The following is an 11146-nucleotide window of genomic DNA, read 5'->3' as shown; positions in this document are numbered from 1 at the left end:
TCCCCTGGCATTCCTGCTGGGGAGTGGGGTTAGGGTGTGGGGGCTTGCCCTGCTCTGCCCACCTGGTGCTCCTGCCGGGGAGCCCTCAGGCTCCAACCCTGCTCCCTAGTTGGCGCACTGGGTGGACCGGCAGAGCAGGGCAAGACCCTGTGCCCCTACCTCGCTCCCCGGCATGAGTACCAGGTGGGTGGAATGCGGAGGTTACCTATTTTTCTGGTACCGCCCCCATTGCCCCAGTGGCTAATCCACCACTGATCATGTCCCCTCTTAGTCTTCTCTTCTCCAGACTAAACAAACCCAATTTTTTCAATCTTCCCTCATAGGTCTGGACTTCCAATTTGTCCACATCTTTCCTGAAATGTGGCACCCAGATGTGGGCACAATACTCCAGTTGAGGCCTAATTAGTGTGGAGTAGAGTGGAAGAATTACTTCTTGTGTCTTGCTTAAAACACTCCTGTTAATACATCCCAGAATGATGTTTGCTATTTTAGCCACAGTGTTATACTCTTGACTCATATTTAGCTTGTGAGCCACTATCACCTTCAGATCCCTTTCTGCAGTACTCCTTCGTAGGCAGTCATTTCCCATTTCGTATATGTGTAACTGATTGTTCCATCCTAAGTGGAGTACTTTGCATTTGTACTTATTCAATTTTGTACTATTTTCTTCAGACCATTTCTCTAGTTTGTCCAGATCATTTTGAATTTTAATCCTATCCTCCAAAGCACTTACAACCCTTTCCAGCTTGGTATCGTCCACAAACTTCGTAAGTGTACTCTCTGTGCCATTATCTAAATCACTGCTGATGACAGTGAACAGAACTGGACCCAGAACTAATCCCTGCAGGACCCCACTTGATATGCTCTTCCAGCTTGACTGTGAACCACTGATAACTACTCTTTGGGAATGATTTTCCAACCAGTTTTGCACCCACCTTACACTAGCTCCATCTAGGTTGTATTTCACTAGTTTGTTTATGAGAAAGTCATGCAAAACAGTATCAAAAGTTTTACTAACATCAAGATATACCACGTCTACTTCTTCCCCCCATCCACAAGGCTTGTTACCCTGTTAAAGAAAGCTATTAGGTTGGTTTGTCACGATTTGTTCTTGACAAATCCATGTTGACTGTTACTTATCACCTTATTATCTTCTAGGTATTTGGAAACTGTTGCTTAATTATTTGCTCCATTATCTTTCTATGTACTGAAACTAAGATGACTGGTCTGTAATTCCCCAGGTTGTCCTTATTTTCCCTTTTATGGATGGGCATTATATTTGCCCCTCTACCATGACTTTTCGAAGGCTTATGAAACAGTCTTTAATTACACGATCACATTCAATTTTGACCACATGACTCATGCCTCATTCAGTGCATCGGTAGCTATTTGATATATCTTGCACATTCAATGTGTGGCCCCAGTCCTTATTAAATATCCGCCGTCCAAACAATGCATTCAATACAAAATGATTAATTTCCTCACCTGTGTTTCTATGGTGCTCTGACCAGAGTATCTGAGTGTTTCAAACATAAGTGAATATATCTGACTTGAGTGTTTGACTTTTCAACCCTACATTCCTTTAAAGGTTTTTGTAATGTAATTATTTGTGTATATAAGAATTTATTTTACAGCAGGCAATGATTGTCAAAAGCCATGCTCTGGTTGACCAGCTGGGCCTTTGTGATGATGTTACACCTGATGGGCACCAAATTCCACTTGTGCATGGCCCAGGAACTCAAAATACACTAAAAGAAATTCCCTTTACCTATTATTATAGGCTGACTTGCGTCATTCTGATGCTGAGTAGTGCCTTACATGGTGAGTAGTCCCACTGAAATCAATGGGATTATTTATACCATAGATATGGGTGGGACACTTTCTAACATGAGTATGGATGGCGCAATCTGGCTCTGATTATATTCAGCAGTTTCACTCTGATGAACTGCCAGTGCAGAGGAGCTTTGGCTTTCTGGAGAAGAGTTTTTTTGTGCAGGATCCCTTGTAGAACCCAGGGTTTTCTCCTAATTCCACTATGCCATTTACCAGTGGGAATGACTAGGTTTATATAAAGATGTGTATGACAGCTGCTAGTGTTGTATAGAGACAGAGTTGCATTTGGCATCTAAATCACAGTACTGAGTGATAGGACTCACGGGACTCTGTGTGAGAGCAGGAGGACCAATGCAAGAAAATGTGGGCTTGTTTCTGTATCACTTCAGCTAGCAGGGCTCCCACCCCAGACCAGTAGCATGAGATACTCTGGCCTGTTCTGCAAGGTAGGGCCAAATTCTTGGGGGAGCTGAGTTTTGCTTCCTCTAAAACTCAGTTCCTAGATCAAAGCAAATTCCAATATATGTTTAGTTATTGTTTTTTCTGTAAATGGCAGGCTACATCAGAACTGAGCAGGGCACGTGGCCCCTGTCTATGAGAAAGCTCTGAGTCCAGTTTCTTTTTTATGGTCTTTTTAAATCAGTGCAAATCACTTTGAGCTTTTTTTTATATCTTGTAGTGTATTTTAACGATAAAGCTGTAAATGTTTTTGTTCTTGTTTGATGCAGAGAGATTGAGAACAAACAGAAAGTAGAAGGGACATACAGCAGGCAGAAGTTTGCTCATAGACTTTCAATTGCCACTTAGTGCCCACAAATGCTTACAGTTAATGTAAGCAGAACAAACTCTATTCCAACAGGTTGCAGAATATACAAGTTACACTCATCAGACAGCAAAACACATTGCCTAGGTATCTTTGGCTAAACAGTACTTTAAAGGGAAAAAAACAAAAGCACCCTAGAGGGAAAATCCATGCTAACCATGGGATAATGTAGATTAGTCCTGTAGCTTGGGAGGTCATTCCCCAGTGCCAGGAATGGGGACCTGCTATTACAATGGCTAGCAACTGTGTAGAAAGCCATGGAGGGTGCCGTGGAACAGCTGGGGAGATCTCCCAGCAAGAACCCCAGCTGACTGTTACTGAGCCCTCCCAAGGTTGCGCTATCCAGAGAGGTGGCTCGGCCACGTCAGGGCCCATCGCAGCTGTGGGCTGCTTGCGTAGAGCCCTGCAAATCCGTGGGTGTCCGCTTTATATCCGTGCACCATTTCTGCAGATAGCTGTGCAGATGTAGATACAAATTTTGTATCTGCGCATGGCTCTGATGGTAAGAGCCAAGCAGGCAGCTTTGAGGAACTGAGGCATGGATCTTCCACCTGCCCTGGGCGGGGGACCTGATGGGCAGGGACACTGGGCAGAGGCCTGCTTTGGCCCCATGCCCAGAGCAGATGGAAGGTCCATTTGTGGCTCCCTATAGCTGCCAACCCAGCTTTTACTGTGGCCGGGTTACAGCTCAAAGCTGCTCCTCCCCCCGGCCAGAGCCGGTGGGGGAGAGCTCTGCTGTCAACGGTGGGGAGCCTGGGTCTCTGCACCTGCCCTCAGCAGAGGGGCTGGGGGGCAGGGACACTGAGCAGGGGGGACTGAGGGGCAGGGACACAGGAACATTGGATGGGGGGGGGGAACTCAGGCAGGGACACTGGGCAGGGTGGCAGCAGGGACACAGGCCAGGGCTGCTTGGGCACCCAGCCCAGGGCAGGTGTAAGGTCTGCCACAGATCCCCGCAGGGGCCAGGCAGCTCTCCCTGTCGGGGTGGGAAGGGAGGGGAAATGCCTTGAGCCCCAGCCCGGCCTAGGATGACCAGGCAGCAAATGTGAAAAATCAGGCCAGCGTTAGGGCGTAACAGGTGCCCTGCCTATATAAGAAAAAGACCCCAAAATCGGGAACTGTCTCTATAAAATCGGGCCAGGTGGTCACCCTAGCCTGGCCCCACTGTAGAGCCCTGCAACTCCGCGGATATCAGCAGCGATCCACAGGTAATTTTTGCGGATGGAGGATGGGATGCGGAGACACGAGTGTGTCCCGGCGCGGGGCTCTCTGCCTGCCCACAGCACGGAGCTCTTAGCGACAAGAGCCCGCCAACAAGCGCCCCGACAGCGGCGGGCCAGGCCGCGGGATCCCACAGGGAGCTGCGGGTCCGGGCTGGGCGCTGCCTGGCAGGGCGTCTCGCGGCCCGTCGCTTATTTAACCCCGGGCGCGGCGCGGGGCGGGGCGGTGCTTACACAACTGTCGGAGAGGCGCCATGTCCTGGTACCGGAACTCCGTGTGGTTTCTGAAGGGGCTGCGGGAGTTCACCAGGTACCGGCCGCTTGGACCCCGGAGCTCTGGCTGGGGCTGCCCGAGCAGGGGGTTCCCGCTGCGAGCGGCCGCGCGCACAGCTCGCGCCTAGCCCCGAGCCTGCAGGCGGGCGCAGCTCGGCTCCTCGGGGCTGGCCCCGGCTCCCGCCCTCGGGCTTTCCAGCCTGAAGGCGCCGCAGTCCGGGGGTCGGGCGAGGCCCCGTTGAGCGCCCTGGCGCTTGGCTGGGTACAAGCCGGTTGCCTCTGCAGCCTTGGTAGGAAAAAGTTGCCCTCTCGAGTCTCCTTTCCCTTGCTGTGCCCTGAGCCTTTGGGTGGGATTGGCTGCTTGCTTCAGGGGGGTGCCTTGGCAGCTCTCGTGCAAGCCAGGCAGCAGGTGGTGAGCTGGTTTACCCCTCTGTCAGAGGCACTGCGAGAGCCAGATCGGCTTAGGTTGTAGCTGGCTGTCTGCGATGCAGAACTGGAGTTTAGTGTGTGGGTTTAGCTGCTGAAACCATCATGACCTGGGTGCTTCAGAGCATAGCCACAGCTGTAAGGTCTTTGGTTGGGAATGCTGGGTGTAAGTGGATCATCACACATCATAGAAGATCAGGTTTGGAAAGGACCTCAGGAGGTCATCTAGTCAAGCCCCCTCCTCAAAGCAGGGCCAATCCCTAGGTATTTTTGCCCCAGATCTGTAAATGGCCCACTCAGTCCTTCAGCCCTGGACAGTGAATGCTCAAGGATTGAATGCTCAACCCTGGGTTTAACAGGCCAGTGCTCAAACCACTGAGCTAGTCCTTTACCACACCCACCTCTAATGAATTTATTGGCAGGCTGAAGAGCAGATCTTGCATAGGGAGTGCCACTCTGGCAGACTGAGGGATATCTGCTGCAGGATCCTGTCTCTGAAAGTGGCTAGTATCAACTGCTTCAGAGGAAGGTGTAAGAACCTTGCAGTAAGCTGATATGGGATAATCTGCCCCTGACGTAGGTCTCTGCCTGATCTCTCTAATAAGAGATGTCTTAAGCCTTTAAATGTGAAGTTTAATATCTCATCTAACTGTTTGTTTGTTATTAATTCTGGCTGTCTATCTAAATGTTCAGTTCTTGCAGAGTTCTTGGCCTCAGTGCCTTTCCATGGCAATCAGTTCAATCACATTGTGTGTGAAAAAGCATTTCCTTTTATTGGTTTTGAATTTCATACCTTGTAATTTAATTGAATGCTTCCTCTGTGGGGTCAGGAAGGAATTTCCCCCCAGGTCAGATTGGCAGTGACCTGATGGGGTTTTCACCCTCTGTAAAGTGTGGAAACAAGTGGCTTTCTAGGGTTATCTGGATATATCTCATTTGATCATTTCCCTGCCATTGCAGGAACCTTGAGCGCTGGTGCGTCTTGGTCCCTCCTGTTCTCTGCCTGTGTCACGTAGTAGTCTAATCTCCCATGGGTCTCATTTACTTCCGTCTCACTTGGATGGTTGGGTTTAGAGTGTGGGTAGTAGGTGGTGTTGGGGACCAGTGAGATACAGGCAGTCAGACTGGATGATCTTTCTGACCTTAAATTCTGATTCTTGTCTTATTTCTTTAAAGTAAGAGAGTGTATGTGTGTGTGTGGTTTTATTTATATATGGCTGTGCTCAGATTGGTCTGTCTAAAAAAAATTCCCCTCTCACCCCTATGGGTGGTATGTGTCTTCCTCAACCTCAGGTCCTCTACCAGAGGCCTGGGAGTTTGAGGGTTCTGCGCAGGATCTTAGCTGTTCCTAGCACTGCACTCTTCTGGACAGAGAGCTCTGATGTTGTTCCTGGGATCTGTTGGAGCCACTCACCCAGCTTAGGAGTCACATCCCCGAGTGCTCCTACCACCACTGGGACCACTTTGGCCTTCACTTTCCACATCCTCTCTAGTTCCTCTTTCAGGCCCTGGTACTTCTCCAGCTTCTCATATTCCTTCTTCCTGATGTTGCTGTCACTTGGCACTGCTATATCTATCAGCACCGCTGTCTTCTGGTCCTTGTCTGATTACCACGATGTCCGGTGACTGCCAGACCTGCCTGTCCGTCTGGACTGGAAGTCCACCGAATCTAGCCCTGCTATCTCCAACCTCTGTGGAAGCTCCAATCCGGTCTGGAGGTCTAGCCCATACGTGCTGTAATGTTGGTACACAAATGCCAGCCACTTGGTTGGCCTCAGTATGCGTCCTGCTGCCACTTACATCTCTGCACAGTGTTGGCCTGTCTCTGAGGCCTCTCTGCACAGTCTGCACCTTGTCCTCTCTATGGGTAGAACCCCTGCTTTCAATGATCTGGTGCCAGTGCCTGTTCCTGTGCTGGCATGATCATTGCTCATGCTGTCTTTAGTCCATGCCCTTTCCGCCACTGTAGGATTCCCGATGTCGAGCCACCTCGTCTATCTTCATGGTCACATCCCATGCAAGGGTCTTGTCTGCCTGGCACTTCTTTCTGCTTGGTCTTCCCCCCATGTCTGCTCTGCCTCAGCAATTCCTCTCAAAGAGCCAGACAAATCTTTGGGGCCACTTACTGCATGACTCCGGATTCCGGGTTCTCAGGACAGTGCCTTTGACGCTCACTCAAGCCCTGCCCACCTCTTCCACTGGTAACAGTGCTCTGGTGTTGGACTGGGTGAAACCCCGTGCATGTGAGAACTTCGAGTTTCAACTCGGCACTCTATCCTCCTTTGGGCCAGCTCAACTATACCGCGGGTAATCTGATGACTGGCAGGGCGTATCCGTCTGATCGGCGTGGATCTTGTTCCTTCCCCACGGAAAAGCGGCTCTTCAGGACCTGTCTATCCTTGATACTTGATTTTGCTGTCTTCCTTCCTCTTCATCGTGGTTTCATGTTGACGTGAACGCCAAGGTACTGTTAGCGGTCTGCTATGTCTGCTATTGGCCGCGGGTAGTTCCCACCCATCACTTGCTACACTTCCCTCTCTCACTACCATACCGGCAACTCTCCAGTCCAAGACCCCATATCCTCGACTGTAGACCGCGTCAGTGATTAGCGAGCGATGTCTCGTTCCAATGTTCTAGCATAAGCTTATGTCACCCCATGTAGCAGGAAGGTGGCTGATGTAGTTCACTCCTGAACCGTACCCGTACCAGTCCTTGTGATATTATCGGCTGAGGGGGTTAAGCCTGTGCAAAATCAGCAGCGGTGACAGTGCATCACCTGGTATATCCGCACTGATGGCCACTTGTGCAAGCTGCCTTGAATTGACTTCCAGTGTGCTTCCATAGTCCATGAGTTCTTGAAAAGGAGAGGTTATTTGTTCCTGTTGTATTGCGCAGACATTCACAGATCCAGGTGCGGCATGAAGCCGTAGGCTTTCCGTAGTCAATCAGGCTGTGCTTCAGATTGGTCTCTAGAACTTGAGCGACTGCCTCTATAGCAAACTGGTGTTTGAGCCCTGGTGGTGTCCCAGCCCTTCTGAGCTGCCATGTAATCTGTCCATAGTCCTGTAGCTTGGCGCTATGATCCTATAGGAACTTCCCATGTTTGTGGGGAGGCAGGTTGAGCCGTTCTGTTCCCTTGCAGGGGTCTTTCATGATCAGACTGTCCTCCTGTGTTAGCCAGTTTTGGGTGGGAGCCGCTGCTAGCAGCGGTTCAGACTGGCTGCTAGGCTGCATCGTACTGCTGTTAGTTCTTAGCAGCAGTAGGTGTGGTCATGTCTGGTCCACTCTCATGTTCTTGACTGCGCTGGAATGTCTTCACTGTGATGGTGACTGCTTCTGTTCTGAGATATGCTTGTGCTCAGTCCGCCGCCACTTTGCCACTGTTGTAAGAGTCTTCTCTTTCTCTCCATATGTTCTTCAGTACGTCAGTTTCTGCTGCTATCGTGTGTTGCACTGCAGTAGTGGAGTACAACCTGGATGTTTCTTTGGAGAAACAAAGCATTTTACTTTTTGCCTCCTTCTCTAGTGATCCTTAGCCTTAGCATGCTGTGACTTTTTAGCATCCTAGGCTTCAGATGGATTCCAGGCCTTGTTATTTTTTAGTAGCCAGTCTTATCTTAATCTCTACACCCTTTGTAGTTCACTAGTGACTACTTCTTCTCTGAGCACCTTGATCTTATCCTCCACCCTCATTTCCAGGTGTGATACCTACGTTGTTCTTGGATCGGTAGCCAAGCATCTCCAGGATTACAGGAAGAGCTGTGCACTATACCCGTGTCATTTTGAGTATGGTGGTATAGGGATTGTCATGAGGCTCTTTGCACTTCTAACATACTATCTGATGTACTTTCTCCACTGAGCCTGGGGGGTGGGGGGGGGGGGGTATCAGTCCGAGGATTGCTGAGCTCGTTTCCTACTGATGCGAAGTGCTCTCTGCAAGAGGGGTGTGCAGTGAAGTTTCAGCTTCAGGGTGGCTGCACTCCAACTTGTTCTTCCAGTCTCTGAGTCTGGGATGTAATGTGAAGTTGGTCATCTCAAGCTGGAGAAGAGCTTCCTCTCTACTATGATTAAGCGTTGGTAACTAGCTGTTCTCAGTAAGTGTGGATGTAGGTCTTTGTTCCATCCATAGTCCCCTCATACTCCCCTCTCATTAGGTCATCTGTTGTAGTAGCATTCATCAATCCAGTTCACCTGTTCCGTCAATAGAATGTTTTGTCAGAAGCCACGTATCCAGATTGTCCTTGGTTCCTCAACAATTGGCCGCGACCTGTTAATCTGGGCACGCCGAGCCGCAACTCTCCTAGTTCGTGTCCTTCATATTGAGGTAGGCAAGGTAAGCGTCAGGGGTCTTTGCCCAAGAGATCCCTACGTGGAAAGTTGGGTACCAACCAGATATTGAACCCGGTCTCTTGTGTCGAAAAAAGGGCGGTCTCCCGTACAAAGGCGCACTCTTAACCACTAGCTATCCAGTTAGATAGATAGATAGATAGATAGAGATATAACACATTGTAAAACAGATTTCCTATCTGTGTATATTCTTATTCAAATATTCTTGCTGATCAGTGCCTTTTAATGTTGCATCAAAAACTCCTAGGGCAATAGATGGGGACTTGTTATATTTATTAGAAAGCTAAAGAAAATAAATAAGTAGTTAAATTGAGTCCTGGTTGTGGATCCCCTTTTTCTTTCTTCCACTGAAGACTTTGTATTTTTATGGATACAATATATTCTGTCATTTACAAGTCTTTTAATTGATTTATTCAGGAGTGGCTATGACTCTGCATCCAAACACTTTGTTCCGGCAGATTTGGAGGTAAATGTAACTGGAAGATCCTTCGTGATTACTGGAGCAAACAGTGGTATTGGCAAAGCAACTGCAATGGAGATAGCAAAGAGAGGTGAGATAAACAGTGGTTCTCAACCAGGGGAACATATACCCCCAGGTGTACGTAGCAGTCTTCTAGAGGGTAGTCAACTCCTCTAGATTAGGGTTTCTTAACCTGGGGATTATGAATTACAGAGGAGTCACTGGACAGGTTTGGGGGTTCACAAGTGCATGGCTGGAATTATGGGGAGGCAAGCAGGGCAATTGCCTGGAACCCCATGCCACAGGGTGACCTGCAAAGCTAAGATACATGCTTCAGCCCTGGACAGTGGGGGCTCAGGCTTCAGACTCTGAAAGAGGTACAGTAGTCTGGAAAGACTGAGAACCACTGAGCTAAACCAATGTTAACCTTTTTGGGACCTTCACAAAGTGTGATAGAAGTTTAACTGGAAAAGTGTTCATCCTTCTGAATATAGGATTCTGCTTTTCAAGACATTCTAGCTCCCATCTTCAGGGGTAGGATGTTCCATGTGAAAAACGACTGTTTTCAGAGGGGCGTATTTGGGGTTTGAGCACCTTGTATGGTTCTTCAGCAGCTCTTACCACGAGAACTGGTCATGAAACAAAAGTAACAAGTGGAGGGGAGCACAAAATATTATAGGGTGGTATCTAAAGGTCTCCATCATTGATCAAGACAAGACATTGATCAAGTTGTCCTAGGCACCGTACAAACAGGGTAAAGTAAGACAGTCCCTGCCTCAAAGAATTTATAGTCTTAGGTGTGAGAAGACAACAGATAGATAAGACCAACAAAAGGAGGGGAGGACAAGGTAACAGTGAGACAATTGTGTTTGGTACACTAGTCAGCAGTGTTGGCACACAAACTGCCTTGCTTGACTGCATGCAAAAAATTTCAACTGCTATTCTTATGCTGCACTCCAGATAGCTGGTATAACAGGCTGCCCCAGGCAAGTCCAAATGGATGTGGTCACAGTGCCAGTATTTCAACACGGGTACAAAATGGACTTCACAATTGAGAGACAAGATGGGTGAAGTAATATCTCTTACTGGACCAACTTCTGTTGGTGAAAGAGTCAAGCTTTCAAGCTACAAGAGCTCTGTGTTACCCGAAAACTTCTCTCCCCCACAGAATTTGGTCCAATAAAAGATATTACATCACCCACCTTGTAGCCCATGTTGGTCCCAGTATATTAGAGAGACAACAACACTGCAAACAACTCACAATTTGATACAGTCATATCCCACCCCATCCCTTTTTAAGCTCATATGATTCCAAAGATATTGCTCTAGGGATGTATGGAAACTTGTATTTAAAAACATCAAATAACATTTTGTTTTACCTTTCCCCAAACCCCTCCACTTCACACCTAATTGTTAATTGTGATTCTTACGGAATTCCACCAGGTGGCACACTTCATCTGGTTTGCCGAAATAAAGAGAGAGCTGAAGAAGCTAAAAGAGAAATAACAACAGAAACTGGTAATCAGGTAAGTTTAGTTTTAACAAGTTTTTGTTAAGCACTTTTTACCAGGAGCAAGACTTAGAAGATTTTATAAGTAGGCACCCTCATAAATCAGCAAAATATTTATCATTCTTTCTAATGGTTGCATTTGATTAATTTCAGCAGCTGATGGTTTTGATTGTTCTCCTGTATTTCAGAATGTGAGGTGGGAGTGGGAGTGGGGGCAGGGGGCAAGGCTGGTACACAGGATATTATTCAGGCCA

General features: G+C 48.2%; 1 protein-coding gene across 1 annotated transcript in view; it reads left to right on the top strand.

The window, feature by feature from the left end:
- The first annotated feature begins 4059 nt into the window (after nucleotides 1-4059).
- LOC116826920 (dehydrogenase/reductase SDR family member 12) overlaps nucleotides 4060-11146 on the top strand; it is a 29697-nt gene continuing 22610 nt past the window's right edge. The window contains exons 1-3 of the mRNA XM_032783976.2: nucleotides 4060-4186; nucleotides 9340-9473; nucleotides 10826-10908. Coding sequence (XP_032639867.1) covers nucleotides 4131-4186; nucleotides 9340-9473; nucleotides 10826-10908 — 273 coding nt within the window. The 5' untranslated portion in view covers nucleotides 4060-4130. The remainder of the gene's footprint in view (nucleotides 4187-9339; nucleotides 9474-10825; nucleotides 10909-11146) is intronic.

This window comes from Chelonoidis abingdonii, chromosome 1 (genome assembly GCF_003597395.2).
Source record: "Chelonoidis abingdonii isolate Lonesome George chromosome 1, CheloAbing_2.0, whole genome shotgun sequence".
NCBI lineage: Eukaryota > Metazoa > Chordata > Testudines > Testudinidae > Chelonoidis > Chelonoidis abingdonii.
Note: the sequence above shows the minus strand (reverse complement) of the source record. Positions and strands in the feature narration are given on the sequence as shown.